Source organism: Pleurodeles waltl, chromosome 5 (assembly GCF_031143425.1).
Source record: "Pleurodeles waltl isolate 20211129_DDA chromosome 5, aPleWal1.hap1.20221129, whole genome shotgun sequence".
Taxonomy (NCBI): Eukaryota; Metazoa; Chordata; class Amphibia; order Caudata; family Salamandridae; genus Pleurodeles; species Pleurodeles waltl.
The window spans coordinates 990,283,561-990,307,765 of record NC_090444.1 but is presented as its reverse complement, the minus strand read 5'-3'; the positions used below and the strand labels follow the sequence as shown (position 1 = coordinate 990,307,765).

Genomic DNA, 24,205 nt, shown 5'->3' with positions numbered 1-24,205 from the left:
TTGCACCCATCTCCAGGTAAGAAATAGTGGTAGCAATGTTGGCATTGAAGACGGCTAAATCCCCAAGGGGATTACATGCCAATGAAGGGCAGGCATTTTCGCGGACTGCCTTTCGGAAGTAGACAATGAAGCTTCTGTGAGAGGACAGCTACACAAATCCAGGAGGGAGGTGCTTAGTCATGCTACCTAAGCCAGACAAGGATGTTAAAGATGTGACTTCCTATTGCCGCCTCTTGATGCTAAATGTGGATGTAAATATCCTCAGCAAGATACTGGCATCCAGACTGCTGGATCACTTGTCATAGCTGATACATGAGATCCAGTGTGGTTTTATCCAATGTGATCTGAGGAGGGTCACACTGGTCATGCACACCCAATACTGGGGGACAGGCAATATGCCTTAGCGTTGTTTGAAATAGAACAGGCGTTTGATTCCCTGTCATGGGAATTCCTTTGGCAGATCATGCAGAAAATGGGCATTGGGGAGGGATACATTAAGTGGATGGAGTTATTCTATAGTGCTCCTATGGCGAGGGTGCAAGTAGGCAGAACCTCGCTTTCCCCTATTTCGGGGGACCAGGCAAGGTTGCCCAATGTTGCCATTGCTGATCACACTGGTCGTGGAGCCTCAAGCATGTAGGTTGCGCTCTGTGTTGCGAGGATGGGGAGTGACAATTGGTGAGACCACACATGTGGTCTCCCCTTATGTAGACAATGCCTTGGTATACATGTGCTGGCTGATATTGTCAGTTTCCTTTATGCTGGCTGCCCTTTCAGAATTCAGTGAGATATCGGGGCTACACGTGAACCGAACCAAATCAAAATTGTTTCCACTGAGAGCACTAAGGGGAGACTGGTGCAGGACCATCTGTGGTTGGGCATTACCTGGGAGGCGACAAGTGTTAGGTATCTCTGGATTAATATAGCACAGGAGACGGTGACTTTTGAAGCTCTGAATATTGGAAGGTGCTGGGGGAGATTAAACCCACAGTGAATTTCTGGAACTTCCTCCGACTGTCCTTAGTGGGCAAGCTGGCACTGGTAAAAATTATTATCTTGCTGCGCTGTCTGATTGTCTTTCAGGGGTCCATGTGTGAGGTCCCCAGAAGGTATTTCGAGGACCTAAACAAATTAATTGTAGAACTGTTATAAGCCTCAAGAAGGAAGAGGGTGAGCCTGGCCAAACTCAAGCACCCCGGAACCGATTGTGCCTGGACCTATACTACTTAGCTGCTCATTTACAGCTAGCAGTGAATTGGTCTGCTGTGTGGCACTTGCAGAGGAGTTCCCTCGTCGGAGCTCCTAATGTTAGGAGCCGGGGTTCCAGACTCAGTTCCGTACGTGGTCAGGCAGGTATGCAGAACCTGGGAGAGAGCTATCAGGTGGGTATTGCAGTGGGTTCTCTATGCTCCGGACGTGTGTATTTGGACACTGCTCCTGTTTGATCACATAGCACAGACGAAGTTGTGGATAGATAACGTGCTGGCGGTGTGACACATTGCAGACTTGTATCTCAACGATCTATTTATCATTACGGCTAGTGCAATGGAGTCATTTAACTTGGGTATAGGGCAGATTTTGCACTTAGCTAAAACAATGGCTATGGCGCATGGCTTTGGGACGTCCTTTCCTGATGCTCCACAGGAATCGCAGACATTGGTGACACTGATTAGTATAGCGGGAGGTCAGAGACTGATCTGGCATGGGGACAGGGCACTGCTCGCGGATGTCTCGTTGTATGTCCTGCTGGTACACAATAGGTGACATAAAATACTGGGTGTACCCCTCTCGGATAAAGAATGGGAGGGCATATGCATAAAGGTGTAAAGGGGACCTCTACTAATGCAAGATTCAAGCTGTTTCAGTACAAAGTAGTACATCAGGTATACCTCTCCTCAACCACATTGCATTCTATCTATCCTGGGCGAACACCCTCCTGTTCACGCTGTTCCATGATTGTGTCAGATTTCCTACATATGTTGTGGGGTTTCCCGTGCTAGGCAGACAATACTAGATACTCTCAACACAGCCATGGGATGGTCTGTCCCCAGAGATGATGGACAGTGGCTGTTAGTGATCGCCCCAGTCTGGAAGTGTAAAAAGCTTAATAGGAAATTTCTGCTATTGGGGTTGGTCCTTGCTAAGCGTAGAGTGGCCATTCGATGGATGTCCCCTGGTGCCCCAAGAGTGGCTAATTGGTTATGGGATATGACTGAATGGATAGTAGCAGAAGACAGCCATAGGCGAAAAACTTGCAGGGATAACGGGCTTGCAGATGACCTTCAGGCTTGGGTGGCAATGCGTGCAGAGTTTCTGGAACCCCAAGATGCCCTGCCCGTGACAAATAGGGTATTTATGAGGGTGGATGGGCGGAATGCTTGATTTGGTGTGCCCAGCTAGACATGCTTTGCATTATAATGGGAAGGAGTAGAAACACTTGTACGAACAATCTCCCTTAGATGGTTATTTCATCTCTCAAGCATATTGTCCTTTATGGTTGTTGTAGTAGGGCACAGTGGAGGGGGTCACAAACAGTATATCAATGTGATAAGTTTTTACTCAAATGCCAATAAAAAACTATACTAAAAAAGATGCAATGATCATTGAGTAATTCTACAGCTGGATGAAGCATGTCCTATACCAAGTACAGTTGCATTGATAATTTTTTGAAGTAAAAAAAATGCTAAATATTTTTTCCAGAGAAAGCAATCTAATATGACATATCTCACACCAGGAATATTTACTGCCTTACCCATACTATCCCTAACTGAAGTATTCTTATGAAAAGCTAAAAGTAAATTAAGCAGCCTACGAGCAATCCATTTTTTCTACATGCAGATAAACATGGCTGTCCCTGCTAAACATCCAGGGAAACCGAACTGAGAGAAAATGTATTGTTTGTAATCTCTTGCCTAAAAAATGAGGCTTTATTATAGAACGCAGTTGCAAAAAGACTGATCTAAAATTAAGCATGCTTAGATTTTGTTGTTTGGAGAGATCACTAAAGATGTTCATTTTTCTTTTTGTGTCTCCTTTATTAGTGTTATTTATGTAGAGATGCAGGATTACCAACCAGGTGTTCTGATTTGATCTAATTATTTTTTAATCTGTAGAGAATCTGGGATATTGAAAATCATATTTATGGTTTAAATCTGCTTTACTGTTTTTTCTTTAAACGTATAAGAGAGTAATACAACACCACTCACCTACATCCAGCAGCCAGTGAGGGATACACAGAACACAGATAACTGGGAAGGGTGGAAACAAGGAGGTAAGGAAGGGCCACGTGAGTGTGGTAGAGGGTCTGGAAATGTGACCTGTCTATCCAGGTTGGTTGTCTCTAGTGAAAGTGTAAGGATATGTGTAGAGGTACTGGGGATCATATGTATACCGTCTCCTGCAGATCAGTCGTTATGCTGTTCCGTCATTGTGAGGTGTAGGATGCGCAAGTAAACAGGGCAAGTGAATATTCCTTGGACAGGTATCCTGGACAGAGTTCTAAGGTCTTAGGAAATTGGGGTAGCCGTTGGTCAGTTGGAGGTGAAGGGGCTCTCATATTCACGTTCCCAGTGGAGCTGTGCCTTTGTTTGGTGGGACCTGTGTCTTATTTAGGAAGGCATAAATATCAAAGGGCATGCGTTTATCTGTTTGTCTAGTAATCAACCATTGTTCAAAGGGCAGCAAAGGGTGGCTAGCATGTGGACATATATGAGGCAGCGTAACACAGTGACATATAGCAACATATTACCAGCGTGCTGAAGGGGGTAGGCCATATTCCTATTGCAACTGAGGAAATGTCAAGAGCCCTACATTGTCAAAGAGATCATCTATATGCTTACAATTAGTTTGTTGCCATTTAATGTATGTATTAACCTGGCATGATGGGGGAAAATCTGGATTCCCAAGTATGGGAGTTTGGGGGGAGATAGGGGTAGACAGTCACTTTGCTGATTTGACCTTGCCCCAGGTGCCTGTCAGGGCCCTTAGGATCAGCAAAATATATACTTGTGTGGTCTGTGGCGTATGGGCAGCCATGGTAGTTAACAAATGTGGAAGCCTGCAACTGCTTGTCAATGAAACACCAATGTTTCTTCTGAGTAGGGCCTGGCCCATTCTACCAAGTAACAGAGTTGCCCTGCTTGATAATAATAGGTAAGATGGGAGAATTCCCAGGCCTCCCTCTGTTGATGGTAGGTAGGCCTGCTCCCTGGCTATCCAGGCTGTCTTGCCTGCCCAGATATGGTTGTCTAGGAGGCATTGCAGATTATGTAAGGACTTTGGTGGGGGTGGTAATGGTAGAGTTTGCATGACATATAGAATTCTAGGCAACAGCATCATTTTAACTGCCGCTAGGTGCCCCAGCCATGAAATAGTATACATTTTCCAGATGTGTGTTTGAGAGGAGGTTATTGTAGTTGGTCTCAGCAGCCCTTGTTAGGGTAGAGTTGATTTGGAGGCCCACATACGTTACCCCTTGGTTGGCCCATGTGAAGGGGAAGTAGCGCACAAGTGAGAGTTGGTCAGGCTTGGGGACCGTGAGGTTAAGGATTTGTGATTTTCTTCAGATTAACTTTGAACCCAGAGGCCTTCCCAAATGTATCCAGTTTGCTCACCAGAGGGTACAATGAATGAAAAACCACATAACGTTGTTCGCATAGAGCGCTAGTTTGTGATCTCTCCCTCCATTGTAATACCCATCATCGCTGGGTTCCTGCAGACACTCTCTGCAAAAGGCTCCATATATAAAGCAAGGAGGAGCGGTGAAAGTGGGCAGCCATGTCATGTCCCCGTGCAACAGCATGCATGGAAGAGGTTAAGCTATAGACGCGAACCACCACATGGGGACCCAAGTAGCTACACCAAATCTAATTTTAGAACAGCTTGCCAAGGCCCACGTTACTCAGTACTAGTTGTAGGTATGGCCAATGTACCCGGTCAAAAGCGGTGACAAAGGCGTTTGGTGTTATCGTTGCACCCCTGTTCTGGTATAAAATCTGATTGGTCAGGGTCAACCAGGTGCTGTATGTAGGAGGCAAGGTGTGCCGCTACTATGGAGGTGAAAATCTTTGCGTCCATGTTTAACAATGATGTGGGATGGTATGAGGAGCATTGCCTAAGATCTTTCCCAGGTTTAGGTTTGACGGTGATGGTGGCTACCTTCACAGTGACAGTGAGTGAGCTGGGGTTGCTAAACAAATGATAAAGGCGGGTAAGAGTGGGAGCCAGCGAGAATGCAAAGAGTTTGTAAAAATCGAAAGTGTAGCCATTCTCTGCCAGTGCTTTGCCCGTTTGAAGCCAGGAAATGGCAGCCAGAACTTTGTCCATCTGGATATCTGTCTAGATGAGAGGTGTCCTGGGACGTGATTTGGTCTAGTGGGGCTTGGGCTAGGTAAGCTGCAGCATTGTCCTCTTTCAGCAAATCCGCTGAGTAGAGCATGGTATAGAAGCGTTTCAAGGCCTGAGCAATGTGCTCATCCTGAGAGAGGCTAACACCTTGCAGCCCCTCTAATTCAGATACCCATTACTTAACGGACTAAGTTTGTAAGCAGTGGGCCAGCAAGCATCTTGCTTTATTGCCCCCTGTATAATATCTCTGCCTGGTAAGGAGAAGAGCAAATTCTGCTCTGTCCATATCAAGTGCTTTGAGTTTCTTGCGGGCAATATTGAGCTGGCAGTTCGCCTTGTGTGAACTCATCTGTTTATGTGCTTCCTCCTATTCTTTTAACCGTCCCTCTAAACTGAGTTGCTTTTCTTGTCTCTCTCGGTTGAGGAGGGCTGCAATAGCTATAAACCAGCATCTAATTACAGCTTTTAAGGTGTCCCAAAGGAGGGCCACCGATATCTCAGGAGTTTGGTTGGCCTCTAAGTAGTCTTCAATAGCATTCTTTATTTCTGTGACAGTCGTCGCATGTGTTAGGAGTTTATGGTTGAGACACCAGGTGCTTTGTTGGGGAGTGAGATAGGGCAGGTGTAACATGAGGCTAATTGAAGATTAGTCAGAGAGCACGGCCTTTTCAATGTTGTGCAATGGTGGCTGCTAGGAGACGCAGGGTCATAAGAAAATAATCTATCCTCGCATATGAATGGTGGGTAGTGGCGCAAAACATGTAGTCTCTTTCTGTGGGATGGCAGCAACCCCAGATTTCGGCAAGCCCTTCGTCCTTAATTTGCTGGTGGCCCTGTGGTGTGAGAGCCCCTGACTGATCCACCCTCTGTACAGACCTATCTAGGGTAGTATCTGGCACTACATTGTAATCTCCCCCAGTGAAGACATCCGTACCCGCGGAGGTCATGACCTGTCCCACTGCTTCTAGGATAAAGGATTCTCTATCTTCATTCAGAGCGTATAGGGTGGCAAGTGTGAATGTATACGCTTGCAGGGCAATACGGAGGGATAGTAGTTTGCCTGGTATTTCAGCTTGTGTCTGGATCTCTCTATCAGGGAAGTAAGAGGCAATAGGATGGCTACTCCAGCCTTCTTTCCTGTGGTGGAAAAGAAGTACCGGTGATCAAACCAGTGGGATAGTAAACGCCCCCATTCTGCTTTGCGGAGGAGAGTTTCTTGAAGCAGGCATATGTCGCAGTGTGTCTTTCAACATAGAGAGAAGTGCCAAACGCGTTGATGGGGCATGTAGTTAAGTATTTTGATCATCTATAGTCGGGTGGAGGTAAAGGCGTCCTATAGCTTGGCCCTCCTAAGGAGCTGTGCATGTGGGGCACCTGTAGTAGTAAGAAAGGAACATACACATGGGTGCTTCTGTTGATTGGGGGAAGTGAGGGGTAAAAGGGATGAACAAACGTAAGAACAATGATAATAAACATAACTGTCGTGATCCTTGCCTGGGAGCACGATTGACAGATTAGGTAGAGTCCATGTCATTGTCACCAGGTATTAGTCTTCACCAGACTAAGGAGTGGGGAGCTCTGCTGTGGGAGCAAACGGAGAGACGGAGTCCGGTAAACATGCCATCCTCCAGGAAGGTCATCTATGTTTATGGTCACCTTGTGTGGGCCCTTGGTTGAGGTGGTGCAAATATGCCATTCATTAGTCATTGTTGGGGTACAACTGGGTCTCTCGGTTCTGAAGCCGGTGGAGGCCCACCGCATGCTCCCTGCGGTTCACTATCTCTGTAGGTCGGGCTGAGCCTTTCAGTTTCGGCTTCGTAGAGCGTCATGGGGCACGTCATGGGGCATGGGGCAGGTGCAGGGTGGCCTGCGACGAGAGGCAGAGGTTTCCTTGTCCATTGGATTTCCAGTGTCCAGCAAGTAAGATGCATCCTCCAGGGAGTGTATGATTCGTGTTTCCTTATTCCAGATGACAGTTGGACGAAAGGAATGCCCCCAAAGGTATCTTTTCCCCTTTTCCTGCAACATTTCTGGCTTAAGCAGGCGTCAACGCTGTAGAGTGATGAGAGAGAGAAATCTTGATACAGCCACGCTCTGGTACCCTCAAAGTCGATGGCATTGCAATCTTGTAAAGTCAGCATAATTGCCTCCTTCTGCTAATAGTAATGTAGGCAGGTCAAGCTATCCTGGGGCATCCCTGGGGATTTAGCCAGTCGGCCAGCTCTGTGGGTGTGGCTAATATGATGTCCTGGGGTGCAAGTTCTGGTACCACATGGTGAAACTGCCGGCGAACATAGTCCCCCAGATTCCCTGTCTGCTTGGAGGGGAACCCCTTTGATTCTAATGTTGGACTGTCTCAATTGGTTCTTAAGGTCTTCCACCTGAAAAACCAGCTCAGTTTTTCTCGTCTTGCAGTCCCAATAGCTCATGCCGGTAGGAGTCCAATCCTTCTTCCCGAGCAACACCTGATTGCTTGAGAGCGTCCACCCTCTGGCCCGGTTTCTCCACATCTCTTTTAACATCTTTAATGTTGGCCGCCATTTCCTGCTTAAAGGCTGCTATATCAGCGCACAGTGTACCAAACAGAGACTCCAGAAAGGCCCAGTGACTGCAGCATCTTCGCCCAGCTAGGTGTTGGAGGCATCATCAGATAGAGGGAGAGGCGGTGGGGCTACATCTTCAGTGGGAGCCACTTTCTTGTTGAAAGGCTTATTAAAAAGCTCCTCAATGGAATTGTCTTTTTTGTGCGGGTGTGGTGCTGCCATTGCTGTTCCAGCAGATTGCATGTGTTTGGCGAGCTGCAGGTTGCGAAAGGAATCTTAGGTCCAAAAGATGTGGTCAGCCTGATACCGAGTTCTGGCGTGAGTGATTTTGCTGCTTGTTAGGGCCTTAGTTGTGACCGCTGGAAAAAAATGCCGCAGGAGTAGACTTGAGTCACAGAGGGAGACCATTGGCAGGTTGAGGGTATGAACCGTGTAGGGGCCTGCACTGCCCGGTGCACCTTCAGTGTGTTTCCCAGATCATCCCCATAGGTGTGCAGGCCCAGGTGGGTCGCAGTAGGGGGACTGCAGGCATTATAGAGTTAGCTGAACCAGGCCAGAACAAGGCATGAGTGTTGCATCACTGCCAGGTAGGTCAGGAAACGTCTTTCCATCGTTGGGGGCGTTGGGTGGGTTGCATCTGTCGTGTGGTCACTGTTTAGCGCTGGGAGAGTTTGGGCAGTGTGCACTGAATTGGCTCGGGCAGATGCCGGGGTGCACTCCACTTCCTTCCCCCATGGGATGCTGCTGTAGCAGCGCGAGGCCGGAGCATCACAGGCAGCCCTTTCTGGTTGCGCCACCTGGGCGAGGGGAGCCACATGAGCAGCCGGGTCAAGCGCATGCCGTTCTCCAGTCCTTACCAGCTGAGCAGAGGCTCCATCCGCAGGCTGGCAGAACTGTCCTCCCGATCCAGCAGTGGGCAGTCCCAGCGTGTGCACCAGGTCATGATGGGCGGGGCCAGAGAGCCTTCAATCATCTCTGTGAGAAGGTTGCTGTAGTCCACTCCACAGCAAGGGGCGGCAGTGGTCAGTTCCTGGGCCGGTGGTCACCAACATCCGTCTGCAGGGTTCAGTGCCGTCTGCACCTCCATTGAGTGCGAGGCAGCTGCCATCTTGTGTGCGCACACTCCGAGGGGGGTCGGATCAGGCCAGCCCGCAGATCCGGTGATCACACAGCTGAGGCATGCGAGAGAGAGCCCCCCCAGTGTCTGGATTTACTCCTGGCCGGGAGGCGAGCCCGGCAAGGTTCAGGGTGCCCCGCTTCAGCCTGTCCTGACAGTGAGAGAGGCAGAGCTCCACAACTGCGCCACCTACCATCCCAGTGCCATCTTGGACATGCCCCCTGAAAATAATATTTAAACCTTTGCCTGTGTTTTTTTCTGTCACTAATTAGGAAAATAGGAGACTCAAAAGACTCCTTTCACGCAAGTCAGTATCCATAGTGAACTCCTTAACATATTCTCTGCTTTGATCAATTAATGCATGGTGGAGTCACCAGTACCCGCGCAGTGCGGCACTTCGTAACCCATAAAGATGCATTGTTCTGCTAAAGCAACCATTCCGGCACATCACACACTAATCATTTTTGAGCTTTAAACATAGAGGGCCTGATTTAGATATTGGCAGACGGGTTACTCCGTCACAACGGTGACGGATATCCCATCTGTCGAAATCAAAATCCTGTTATGGGATTTAGATTTCGGCGGATGGGATATTCGGTACTGTTGCGACAGAGTAACCCGGCCGACAATATATAAATCAGGCCCTGAGTACTTTAAATAATGGACAATCACACTGTTTAGCGAAATGAACACATATAAAAATATTAGTATTTACAAGACGAGAATTGGCGGGGGAAACGTTTGGGAAATCAGTGTTCTAGGAATTGAAACACATGCGAAATTAAATGGTGTTCTGGAAGTAAGTTGGGCCGTCATTTTCTGTGTTTTTACTTGGTTCTTCTTGTGGTCCCGTCAATTGCACCACTAAGTATATTTTACAAATAGTACAGGTTTGTATTGTGCCTTGCTGACTGCTGCATTTCTGAGTGTTTTAAGAAACATACTCAATATTTTTATTTTTTTGTAATGCATGTAAATAATAAACTAAGGGCCGTATTTATACTCCGTTTGCGCCGAATTTGCGTCGTTTTTTTCGACGCAAATTCGACGCTAAACTAACGCCAACTAACGCCATATTTATACTATGGCGTTAGAGGCGAATAGCGCCAAAGTTCCCGGAATGTGCGTCATTTTTTAGCGTGAACCCCTTCCTTGCGTTAATGATATGCAATGGAGGCGTTCCCGTCTAAAAAATGACTCCCAGGCCTTTACGTGGTATTTATACTCCCGGGCAAAAGAGACGCCCGGGAGTGGGCGTGGCAAAAAACGGCGCATTTGCGCCGCTTTTTAACGCCTGGGTCAGGAATGGCGTTAAGGGACAAGTGGGCTCAAAATGAGCCCAGAGTGCCCTCCCCTGCTCCCAGGGACCCCCCCTGCCACCCTTGGCCACCCCAGGAGGACACCCAAGGCTGGAGGGACCCACCCCAGGGACATTCATGTAAGTATTTTTTTTTTTTTTTTTTAATAATTTTTTTGGGCATAGGGGGGCCTGATTTGTGCCCCCCTACATGCCACAATGCCCAATGACCATGCCCAGGGGACAGAAGTCCCCTGGGCATGGCCATTGGGCAAGGGGGCATGACTCCTATCTTTACAATGATAGGAGTCATGTTGATGGGGGATGGGCGTCGAAAATAAATGGCGCAAGTCGGGTTACGACGATTTTTTCGACGTAACCTGACTTGCCCCATTTTAAGACGCCCATGCGCCATTTTCCCCCTACGCCGGCGCTGCCTGGTGTACGTGGTTTTTCTCGCGCACACCAGGCAGCGCCGGTCTGCTTGCGCCGGCTAACGCCATTCAATAAATACGGCGCCCGCATGGCGCTTCAGAATGGCGTTAGCCGGCGCAAAACTTTTTGACGCTAAACTGCGTTAGCGCAGTTTAGCGTCAAAAAGTATAAATATGGGCCTAAGGGCCGTATTTATACTCCGTTTGCGCCGAATTTGCGTCGTTTTTTTCGACGCAAATTCGACGCTAAACTAACGCCAACTAACGCCATATTTATACTATGGCGTTAGAGGCGAATAGCGCCAAAGTTCCCGGAATGTGCGTCATTTTTTAGCGTGAACCCCTTCCTTGCGTTAATGATATGCAAGGGAGGCGTTCCCATCTAAAAAATGACTCCCAGACCTTTACGTGGTATTTATACTCCCGGGCAAAAGAGTCGCCCGGGAGTGGGCGTGGCAAAAAACGGCGCATTTGCGCCGCTTTTTAACGCCTGGGTCAGGCATGGCGTTAAGGGACAAGTGGGCTCAAAATGAGCCCAGAGTGCCCTCCCCTGCTCCCAGGGACCCCCCCTGCCACCCTTGGCCACCCCAGGAGGACACCCAAGGCTGGAGGGACCCACCCCAGGGACATTCATGTAAGTATTTTTTTTTTTTTTTTAATAATTTTTTTTGGCATAGGGGGGCCTGATTTGTGCCCCCCTACATGCCACAATGCCCAATGACCATGCCCAGGGGACAGAAGTCCCCTGGGCATGGCCATTGGGCAAGGGGGCATGACTCCTATCTTTACAATGATAGGAGTCATGTTGATGGGGGATGGGCGTCGAAAATAAATGGCGCAAGTCGGGTTACGACGATTTTTTCGACGTAACCTGACTTGCCCCATTTTAAGACGCCCATGCGCCATTTTCCCCCTACGCCGGCGCTGCCTGGTGTACGTGTTTTTTCTCGCGCACACCAGGCAGCGCCGGTCTGCTTGCGCCGGCTAACGCCATTCAATAAATACGGCGCCCGCATGGCGCTTCAGAATGGCGTTAGCCGGCGCAAAACTTTTTGACGCTAAACTGCGTTAGCGCAGTTTAGCGTCAAAAAGTATAAATATGGGCCTAACTGTTACAATTGTAGCTACTCAGATCTCAAAGGTTTGCTCTAATTTCTTCAGAGCCCAGGACAGGAGAAATAAACGTGCCAGGACTCTTAAGTTCAGGTAGGTGTAGAACTGTGTACTATCATATCTATATAACTTAGTTGGCAATAGCAATTCTGTAGATATGGTTATTTCGGAGTTTTAACTTTTTCTTCCTATGTATCTGAACAAAACTTTCCAAAACAAATTTTATCTGCAGGTCAGGTTTTGTGCAGATCGGACTTGGGGGATAGATGTGGGAGGAACACAAAAGTGACATGTCTTATTTTATCCTTTACAAAAAACACTAAGGGGCATATTTATACTCCGTTTGCGCCGAATTTGCGTCGTTTTTTTCTACGCAAATTCGGCGCAAAACTAACGCCATATTTATACTTTGGCGTTAGACGCGTCTAGCGCCAAAGTATGAGGAATGAGCGTCATTTTTTTTGCGTGAACGCCTTCCTTGCGTTAATGAGATGCAAGGTAGGCGTTCCCGTCTAAAAAAATTCGCGTCGTATTTATACTCCCGGGCAAAAATCACGTCCGGGAGTGGGCGGGGCAAAAAACCCCGCATTTGCGCCTCTTTTTAACGCCTGGGTCAGGGCAGGCGTTAAGGGACCTGTGGGCTCAAAATGAGCCCACAGCTGCCCTCCCATGCCCCCACGGACCCCCCCTGCCACCCTTGCCCACCCCAGGAGGACACCCAAGCATGGAGGGACCCATCCCAGGGACATTCAGGTAAGTTCAGGTAAGTATAATTTTTTTTTTTTTAATATTTTTTTTTGGCATAGGGGGCCTGATTTGTGCCCCCCTACATGCCACAATGCCCAATGACCATGCCCAGGGGACATAAGTCCCCTGGGCATGGCCATTGGGCAAGGGGGCATGACTCCTGTCTTTACTAAGACAGGAGTCATGTAAATGGCGTCTGGGCGTTGTTAAGAATGCCGCAAATCGGGTGGAGGCGATTTTTTTGCCTCAACCTGACTTGCCCCATTTTAAGACGCCCTAACGCCATTTTCCCCAACGCCGGCGCTGCCTGGTGTACGTGGTTTTTTTCCACGCACACCAGGCAGCGCCGGTCTGCTAGCTCCGGCTAACGCCATTCAATAAATACGGCGCCCGCATGGCGCTTCAGAATGGCGTTAGCCGGCGCTAATCTTTTTGGCGCAAAACTGCGATAGCGCAGTTTTGCGTCAAAAAGTATAAATATGGCCCTAAAAGAATTATTCCAAACATGGCGTAAATTTAGAACTCTACTCAGGGAAGTGTGTTTGCTTCTTTCAATGTAAATCCTTTCAGTAGGTTTTCGCATAAAGAAAATGTGTTGTGGGAAAGGAACGGGTTGAAAGGTTAGAGACTATTTGTGTCTCGAAATTTAAAAAATACGAACATTTAATAGGATACGGGAGCTTGATGGGTATGTGGACCTGAAACTGGTTCCCAGACCCTGCAAGAGGTCTAGCATGGGCCCACAAGTGTCTTAAGTGTTTGCATACCCACGATGGTGTTTGTGGAACTCCCAAAAAATAATACAAAAATATTATATTTAAGGAGCCAACTCCTGCTTCTCATGCCCTTTGCCCATGAATGGTTCGGCTCAGGGTCTCACCACCAGCCAAGCCCTAGTGCCAATACCCATCATGCACAGGTGTGCGAATTATTTCATATAAATTGGATGTAGTATATCATCAAAAAATCCCAGAAAGTCACAGAACTACTGTAGTCAACGTGAAGTTATGGATAGGATTGGTTATAACATTTTAACATATTTTTAAAAAACCTCCAAAATTGACCTAACACAGAATAGTTAAAGTGAACTTAAGGTTACAAAGGAAAATCTAACATAAGAAGAAGTAAAATTTGCCAGTTATGGGAAAGTTCCATAATCTATAACTATCAAATCAGCCATGCAGGCTATATCTTGTGCATCATATGCAAATCTTATGACCTCACAATATTAATTATTATTATTACTAGTAAATAGAATTGTAGAGTGCATGGCTACCCAGAAAGGGTTTCCCAGGACTAAGTTACCATTCGAAACCCATAGTCACATCACACACAGGTTAAAGCAGTGAACTTTCAACTTCCTACGGAAAAACGTAAAAAAACGACAGGCCCTCAATTTAGGAGATAAGGAGTTCCGTATGTTTAGTCCTAAAAAGAAGAAGGCACAACCTTCTTGCCAAGCTTTTCTGATTCGGGAAATGGTAGCAAAGTCCAAGTTACTGGACCACAAAGCCCGGGTGGGTATATATGGTGATACCAGAGAATTGAGACACCTGGGGCCTGAGTTGCAAAGACACTTATGAACATAACAAAGTGCCTTAAATTGAACCCGACGTTCAATTGGAAGCCAATGAAGTTCTCAAAGCATACTAGCTGTAGAATAAAATTTGGGGGGGATGTAATAAAAGTCTTGCAGCCACATTTTGCACGATCTGAAGTCATCAGAGAAGGACTTTTTGACTACCAGATAAAGAATATTACCGTAATCTAGCCTGGAGATAACCAGAGCCTGGACTATGGTTCTTTTGTGCAGAATAAGTGATCCATCCCAAAATTTCCCTAAGCCATCGTAAAATGCCAAAACACTTGGCAGTCACCTTAGTAATTTGGAGCGGTGGGTGGTAGAGTCCACTCCGCCAGTGGAGTTCTCAGAGTTTTTGTCCGGCAAAAAACTCTGCCTACCATCAGAGGAACAGAGTTTGCTGGCATGCTTCCGCATTCTCTCTCATCTCTCTGCTGTGCGTCATTGCCAGGGGAATGTGTGCAGTTGCCTGGGCAGCAGCTGACATGCGTTGAGCGGTGACAGAGGTGACTCGCCCTGACAGACGCAGCAGGGAGAGACAGAGCTTGATGGCTGTGGCAACTACAGCAACAGTATCTCCTCCAGTGCGCTCTCGGCCAGGCTGGAGAGCATGGAGGGGCAGCCTTTGGATATGTGGCTGTGGTATACCGACCTGCACAACATCGTTGAAGGAGCATATGGCCTGGTGTGGTGAGTGGCACAGGGTTGAGGTCAGAGAGTGTAGCTGGGCATGGCAAGGGAGTGGCACCAGGGAGATTAGTTATGGTGTGGAAGGGCCGTGGTGGCATAGGTGTGGTGAGTTCTCCAGGGTAGAGTGGCAGAGAGTGCAGAGTGGGAGTTATAACATTGTGAGATGAGTGGGAAATAGAAGAAGAGGGGAAGGGAGGAAGAGTGAACCCTTGATGGTCTCAGTGGGTCAGTAAAACTTGAGGGCAGAGGATACACAATACAAGGTGGCTTCAGAAGGAGGGGAAGGATGAAGTGTAGATGAGTTTATTGTGCTAGAAAAGATAGATATCTGCTCTGTTTTAAGTGCCTCTTCGGGGTGTGGCGAGAAGGGGTTCATGAGCTGCTCCGCTTCGTTGACCCTAACACCCATTGCTTAGCCGATGATGCTTGGAGCATTATAATTAATGTACTGCCACATAACCCTACAACCACACATCGCAGAGAGCATTTACTGTATGGGTGGATGAGTACTCCGTCTGCACGCAGACCTTTGAGGAATTCCACAGAGTTTTTCGATGACGGTGTGAAACTCCATGAACTCTGCCCAGTAATTTGATGACTCATGGATATGTTTCAATCAAGCCACACTCCCAGATTCATGACTAAGGGCATGGGGTTAGGAGCCACTCCCACAAGTGGGGGCCCCACAGGTGAGGATGGTTGCCTACTAATAACTCCTCAGTCTTGTCCCTATTTAACTTGAGGGAGTTGGCATTCATTCAAGTCGACACTTGTGTGAGGCAGCTATTTAGGGTCTCTCTTCTGTGATTCCATTGAGATGACAGTAAACAATAATCTGAGTGTCATCGGCATATGAAAGAAGGGTAAGTCCACAATTCCCTAAAATGTCCACCAGTGATCGTACGTACAAGTTAAACAGAGTTGAACTGAGAGTGGATCCTCGAGTGATCCCAAAGGTAGAGGGAGTGGCTCAGAGTGATACTGATAGGAGTGGACTTGGAAAACCCAATTTTATAAAAAGGAGGCCAACCATGATAAGGCCGTATCGTGTACCCCCATGGCTGCTAGTCTTTGAAGTAAGATATTGTGGTTCACCTTATCGAAAGCAGCACTAAGATCCCAAAAAATAAGGCCTGTATTTATACTTTTTTTGCGCCGCATTTGCGTCGTTTTTTGACGCAAAAACGGCGCAAACTTGCAAAATACCATTGTATTTTGTAGGTTTGCGCCGTTTTGCGTCAAAAAGCGGCGCAAATGCGGCGCTAAAAAAAGTATAAATACGGGCCTAAGTGTTGTATTGCCACCATTATCAAGCTGTTGCCTGAGATAATCCATCACAGCAAGGAGGGCTGACTCTCTGCTGTGGCTTGCTTTAAAGCCTGATTGGGAATGGTGGAGCAGGCCAATAAGTTCTGCGTACCTCGTGAGTGTTTGTTCACATGTTATTCCAGCACTTTAGATAGAATGGAAAGGAGAGAAACTGGCGTATAGTTTCATCAGTCAAGATCAAACTGATGGGTCAAGATTGGGCTTTTTAAGTAAAGACCTGACCATAGCAGGTTAACTGGCCTTTAGAACAGTGCCTAACAGAATATAAACGTTTAAGAGTTGGGTAAGCATGTCCAGAGGTTTGGCTTTAAGTTGGGTTAGGTGGATTAGGGGGGTTAGCTGCAGGGACTGGCTTCAGGCCAGGCCTTGTAGACAACCCCTGCTGTACACGGGCAAATGCCGTGCAAAGTGCAAGGTTGGGTGCTTATAGGGGGTTGGCCTCAGGGCCTGGCCACCGCACCTCACCATGCACTGCTAATTACCCCACAAATTACGTAACTCATGACATCTTAACATCATTGATAATATCAATGTAATATTTGCAGTAAACTTTTTGACAAAAAAACTGTGCATGGCGGTGGCGTGACTTATAGTTACCTTAGGGCACGAGTTATAGTTTCTTTAGATAACTCTAACTAATGTGAATTTCTGTGGTTTTGTACGAGTAAATTCAGAACCTCACTAAAAGGTCCCTGTAACCTTTGTTTTTTCAGTGAATTTCTGAGGTATTATTTATACTATCTCCTAACTATAGCATCCTTCTAACCTTTGTTTTTTTTCAGTTAAGATATATATATATGCTCATTATTACTATTGTTGAGTACGGGGTAGGGCGAAGCCTCAACTGGGTAATGATAGCCCTCTCCTCCATCAAGAATGATTATAAATAGCATGTAAATCTACACGTAGGTGTAAATTTGCAGTTAAATAGCAAAACAAGTAGAGAGTTATGTCTAGGTGTAGAAGTAGATCCACTCAAGTAGATATACACTCGTATATTTACTTTTGTCAATTAGCCCCAAAGTATATACTCTATCTTGCTGTGTGCCAGGTAAATCATCAATAATAACAGACATTTATGTTTGACAAGCAGGGGCATTGTTTCATGGGGGTGTATGGGGTGTTACACCCACCTAATAAATGTATTTTCTGGCAAATACTTGGATACAGGTGCTTTCAGTAGGGTATGGTGAGGTGCCTCTTGGATTTCGATAGGAATTTTTACATAAACACAGTCCCTATCTGCTTTGAAAGTCTTCAAAAATGTTGGTTATTTTATAAAATATTGTGTTTTCTTTAATTTACCTGCCAATCTACATTCATCTTCCGTCCCACTGCCCCTATATCCCTTTTCATGTGCCCTGCTTGTCGCATTTGTTGAAAAATCTGAAGCTCAGAAACCCACCCTCCAAATCTTACTGACCAAGCAATTCACTGTTGACAAGAGTGGAATTGGAATTGTGGGCCAATTGTCGAAGCAATGGTGAAGAAATGAAGAGGGCTGGTGGCATTGTTTTAATGAATACCGAATGTAAATAATGGGTTGCTGGCACCGACAATTAAGAGATTTCTAGACAGGGCATAAACAATGAGACCAGCACTGGAGAATTGGTTTAATAATGTCATCAGAAGCCTAGATAACGTTGTGGGCTTTACATTCATAAGAACCCAAGTTTGTTTCTGAAATATGGTTTAATTTTGTTTAAAATACAAATATAGTATTTGAGAGCCCATAGTAAAAAGCATGGAACAATGTATAGTTATTGCATGTTAGTCAAAAGCCCTTTTGTGCTATTAGGGAAGACGTATTTAGCTCTTAAGTACCACATTTAATGCACATCATATCTCCAGCAGCAAAACACTTTCCAACCTGTTGTTTAGCTAGTCTAATATATATATTAGACTAGCTAAATAATCTACTGGCAGTCACCAGTAGGTAGTTATAGTTAGGACCTAGTTTCCATAGGAAGAGCATTTTTTGTTTTTCCAATAACTTTGATGCCACTTGATGAATCTACTAAATTTTCAAAACTTATACTTTGCTCAGTTCACCTGCTGGTTTGAAAGCTTTGGGCGATCCGTTAAGTGGTGACCAAGAAAAAGAGGGTTCCCAAAACACATTTTCTTCATGCATTTTCCTATAGGGATTTTGAACAGAACTACAGCCCAAACCGCTGGACGGAATTACACCAAATTTGATAGAAAGCTAACGCTTGTTCCAGAAAGCATGCGTTTAATGATTTGGTGTAAATCCGTTCAGTAGTTTCTCAGAAATTAGACTTTAAAAATATTGATTTCTAGGGACATGGATCCTCCGCGGATCCAACTGTCACTGTGCAGATATCTGATTGGCTGCCAACACTTCAACAAGGAAGTGTTGGCAGCCATCTTGGGACTCGATTTCAACTGAGTCCCCCCCCAAAAAAGGAAAAGGGGCCAGGGGCCAGGGTAGGGGCACCCTGACCCCTTACCTCTTGTGCTGGGGGCATGGTTGAGTTCAGAGCCCTCCAGAGCTTTAGTTCTTGAACAACTAGAGATCTTCCACCAATGTTTTGAGGTTATTTAACCAACCATATGTTCCTGGCTCGGATGTAATGTGGGGCAACATGTTACTTATTACCAGGAACATTCTGCAGTTAGAATGCTTTGCAGGAGAACAGTGGGATCAAAAAGACTATGCTATAAAAATATTTATCAGGATATCTTGGCAAGTGTTTATTAATTGGATACTGACTGTATAGGATATACTATAATGAGGAGTTTTAAATTAGTGAAAGATATTAGTGTGTCCGACCACAAGGGAGATCAGCTATGGACTGGGTAAAAAAAAACATTTGGTAAAGAAAAAACAGAAAAAACAATAGGCCCTTCTGATTATGCTTGTAAAAATGTGAGGAAAGGTAACAAAACTAGAGAGAAATGTCTTCAGACTCTTCAGTCTGTAAGTAGCTTACCCAAAGAAATTAGTACTCTAGATTGATTGAATAATGGCGATAGGGTTAAGCCATCATCCTCTAATTTAAAGTTAAGTTTCTTAATTTTGCCTAAACAAATGGCAAAATGTAGACATATCCTTTGAAGTACAATAGATAGGAGAAATCCCTTGCTTCTGTGCAAAACGTCTCATCTTCGCAGAAAACACTTTGTGACTAAGATTTTGTGTCAACAAATAATAATAAAAAGGGATTTAGAGCAAAGATAAATGAAACATTCATGTGCTGTCATAGAATAGGGATTAGATGTCTTTTACATATGAAATATAGATTTTATTAAAGACATCGAGGCTAATATTCTGCAATAAATCCTTTATTGCCACAACTCAGCAGCCATTATAAAGCTGTTAAAAAATAGAACATTAAACCATTCCAAAGCTTATAAAACCCCTTAGCAACAAGTCCTCTACCTTCTTTTATTGAAGTTGTGAAATCCAGCTGTGAATAAACAATCCTTAAACACAAAACTTGTTTCTAATGATTTCCCCATCCTTCATGAGATTCCGATGAATCTCATCATGCCTCTAAACCTGACCTGTTGAAAAACAAAATAACATATATTAGTAGAAGGGAAATATATAGGGAGGGATAATATTAGCCTCTGTGTCTTTAGTAAAATCCAGATTTTCTGTCCACCAGGGCTGTGGAAAATCTACATTTTATGTCAAGACCCGGAGGCCAACAATATGCAAGTTCAAAGAAAGTTAAAAGAAATAAGAAACTTAGGGGGTGATTCTAACTTTGGCGGGCGGCGGAGGCCGCCCGCCAAAGATCCCCCAACAGAATACCGCTACGCGGTCATAAGACCGCCGCGGTTATTCTGTGTTTCCCGCTGGGCTGGCGGGCGACCACCAGAAAGCCGCCCGCCAGCCCAGCGGGAAACCCCTTCCCACGAGGAAGCCGGCTCCGAATGGAGCCGGCGGAGTGGGAAGGGTGCGACGGGTGCAGTAGCACCCGTCGCGATTTTCAGTGTCTGCATGGCAGACACTGAAAATCTTTTAGGGGCCCTCTTACGGGGGCGCCTGCAGTGCCCATGCCATTGGCATGGGCACTGCAGGGGCCCCCAGGGGCCCCACGACACCCCTCCGGCGGTCAAAACCGCCAGGAACAGGATGGCGGTGAGGGGGTCGGAATCCCCATGGCGGCGCAGCAAGCTGTGCCGCCATGGAGGATTCCTCAGGGCAGCGGAAAACCGGCGGGAGACTGCCGGTTTTCCGTTTCTGACCGCGGCCATACCGCCGCGGTCAGAATGCCCTTGGGAGCACCGCCAGCATGTTGGCGGTGCTCCCGCGGTCGTCAGAATGACCCCCTTAGTCCCATATTTGTACTGTTTTAGCTCTGCTTTGTGATGCAAAAGTGGTGCCAACTTACAAAATACAATTGTATTTTGTAAGTTTGCGCCGCTTTTGCATAAAAAAATGAAGTAAAAATATGGGCCTTAGTCTCACCAGCTGGTCTTAAAAACTCTGTTCTGTTTTCATACTCCTTCGTGCATCTAACTACACACAGCTTCTCTCTTACCTCAAAATATGGGTAGAAAATTGAAGCTGAATATGTCTTTGTTCTTTGTCTTAAATGAAAACATATCCCCTCAAGCATATAAGACTTGTATGATATTTTAAGTGCTCACACATCAGACACTCTCTTAAAAGAGATCAAACATAGCAACATCGCTAATTTCAAAGACAAATCTCTCAAACTGAGTTCATCATTACAATCCCAACTCTCAAAACTCTCAGTACTTCCACAATGGAGTTATACATAGACCCTGGAGGTTTAGCAAGCCTAATACTCCTTAAAAGTTTTCTCACCATAATATCCTTTCTCACAGATAATCTGTCGACTAGCTACAATTGCTGATCTATACATGTTCACTGTCCTGTAAACTAATCCTTTAGCATATAATTAAAATAAGACATTGATCACTTGAACTACAGTAACTGAAACAGGATCAAGATCCCTCTTCATACACCAGCAAACCCCTTTACTCCACGTCAATCGATAAGCCTTCCTAGTTCCTGGTGCCCAAGATTCCTCGATAAGCCTAAAAGCCTCTGATGAAAGTCCTGGCTTTCTCTATACTTTCCTGAAAGTCTCCAAGACACTAACGTTTTTTAATCTGAATTGACCAGACACTGAATCTCTCCCTGAGGTCTCCGTAAGATTTCTGAAAACATCAGTAGCATCAGAGGAAAGTCTACACTCATTTCCAACATTAATTGGATACCATGCCTGAGACCTCCACAATGGAGTGATCACTACTACTCTCTCTTTCCTTCTACAAATCATTCCTGTCACTCTGCTGATCATTGCAAATGATGGAAATACGTACAGGGGAAGACCCTTCCAAACCTGAAGGAAAGCATATTCTCCCTCTGCCTCTGGATCTAGCCTTCAACTGAAGAACTTCTTCAACTGAGCACTGAGTCTGTTTGCAAAAAGATCCACTTGAAATTAACCCCATAGTTTCTCTGTTGCCTTGAGGACACTCCGATCTAGCATCCAATCGCTTTAATCATGGATATTTTATGAGGACCTATCTTCTATTGAATTATTCATACCTGAAATGTGTTTCACCTGAACCCTCAGACCTCTCTGTAGACATTACTCCCATTTTTTTTTCACTAAATCTGCTAAACCTTTCGACCGTGGTTCTCCTAACTTTTCATACCTCATTGCTGATGTATTGTCCATGCAAAGCAATACTGAACACTTAATAGTTTTGTCTGCAAAATAGTTTATTGCAAAAGAGCCTGCTAATATCTCTAAACAATTTATATACAAATACTTTTCTTGATCTGTCCAGCGACCACTAGTTCTTAAGAGCCACATCTTGCACCCCATCTTACCAAGCTCACATCTGATTCCACAATCAAATCCAGATTCTCTCCAAAAACTGCTTGCCCATTCCAGGCTTCCATATTTTTTAACCACTATATCAGCTCTTCCCTCACCCACAATGTTAGAGAAACTGTCTGTGAGTAGTGCAACCCACTCCTCAAGTGTTTTGCTTTCAGCCTCTGTAAGGCTCGATAGTGCAAGAGCCCTGGGAAAATAACCAGTTTAGTAGAAGACAAAAGGCCCACAATTCGAGCTAACATCCTTAATGAAACCATATCCAACTTCAGAATGTTCTTTAACCCCTTCCTTATTCTCTTTCATTTCTCCTTTGGTAACCGTAGCATACCATCCTCCGTATCTACCACAAACTGGATTTGTTGTCTTGGAACTAAATCCAATTTCTTTCTGTTCACCACAAAACCGAAATCTTTCAAAACTTTTACAGGCAACCACATATGTGCTTTCAAAAGCTCCTTGTCCTGATCCAAGATTAAAGTGTCATCTAAATAAATAATCATACTTATTCCCCTCTATCTCAGAAATGCTGCCACTGGACAAAGAACTTTCATAGAGCCTCAGTGAGCCAATGACAGGCCGAAAGGAAGGCACCCAAGCTTCCAAACTTTCTCCTCCCACATGAATCTCAAAAACCTCTGTTCCTTCCATATTGAAACCGTCAAATATGTATCCTCCAGATCCAGTCAAGTGATCCAATCTCCCTTCTGTAATATATCCCTCAATAGATGGATGCCCTCCATTTTGGAATGATGGTAGACCACCCCATCATTTAACTCATAACCAGCCTCATTCCCTTGCCCTTTTTTCCACAAGCACAAGAAAAATGTTGCTTATAAAGCCTGGAGACTCACTGTCTTCCAGCACCACTGCACCTTTTGAAATCAACTCCTATATCCCCACATCTATGAACCTTACCTGATCTGCTGTAAAAAGCATATTCCTTGGTAACCTTGGCTGAACCCGTTCCACCAGAAACTTTATTCAAAACCATCTTACTGTTTCCAAAACCCAAGGTTACTTGAACCCATTTGTCGTAAATCTGGGCACGTCTGCCGCCCTATTTTTAGGGGATAACAGAAGGGTCTACACTTAACCTGTAGATCCTCAAATCTTTTTCTCTCCATGGGCACCTCTTTCCCGTCTTCTTTGTCTCTGTTGGTAAAAGCTCCCTGACTGATAGGAGCCCTGACTTTGGAAGCTTCAAACGTCTCTAGTAAGAGGAGCCTCTGATGATTCCTTGATTTCGACCAGGGAACCAGCCCCTCATTCTCCTAGCCATCCTGACAAACTTAGGCCCATATTTATACTTTTTTAGCGCCACATTTGCTCTGCTTTTGCATCAAAAAATATGCATATGCGGCGCTAAACAAGTATAAAATATGGGCCTTAGATTCTTAATAAAGGCATCTTCAAACAATAAACCTCTAGCTGAGGGGCCTTTCTCATTACTAGCTAGCTCCACCAGTTTTGGGTCAATCTTAAGCAGGAGGCCTTTCCTCCTTTCAATAGAAAGGGTTGTATTTGCATTGCCCAAAAGACACACTGGACTTTGCACCCATTGATGCAATTCGTTCACATCAATCCCTTTATTATATACATAGGCTTCCTCTGTCATGCCAAGAATTTTAATGAAAGGACCCACTACATCAAGAAGCTTGTTCTGACAGGATCTTATATTTTTGTCCAAACCTTTCTTAGGATCCTGTCACCTTTACCCAGAAAGATGATTATCTTTAGAGCTAACTCTGGACTAACTAAGGGCCTGATTTAGAGTTTGGCAGACAGGTTACTCGTCACAAATGTGATGGGTATCCCATCTGCCATATTATGATCTCCATAGGCAATTATGAGATCGTAATACTGCAGACGTTTGTGACAGAGTAACCCGTCTGCCAAACTGTAAATCAGGCCCTAAGACTCTATCTGCAATTTAAAGTCTTGGACATTCAGACCTCAACCTGACACATGCTTCTTTATAATTTCCTGTCAAATCAAACATTTTACATAATCAGCCATGTGATCTGAATGCGCCCACTTGGGGGAAAGTGGATGCTTAATCAAAAGTGGATCAAACATATATTGGCCCAACAGGTCAGTCAAAGCATCATCATCCTTCATTTTAGAATGACCATCATCCTTCATCATAAAGTGGTCA

At 45.5% G+C, this 24,205-nt stretch overlaps 1 protein-coding gene across 1 annotated transcript in view; it reads left to right on the top strand.

Annotated features, from left to right (window-relative positions):
• ARHGEF33 (Rho guanine nucleotide exchange factor 33) overlaps positions 1 to 24,205 on the top strand; it is a 487,983-nt gene that overhangs the window by 142,185 nt on the left and 321,593 nt on the right. Inside the window, exon 9 of the mRNA XM_069236580.1 lies at positions 23,932 to 23,937. Within this exon, the coding sequence (XP_069092681.1) occupies positions 23,932 to 23,937 (6 nt within the window). The remainder of the gene's footprint in view (positions 1 to 23,931; positions 23,938 to 24,205) is intronic.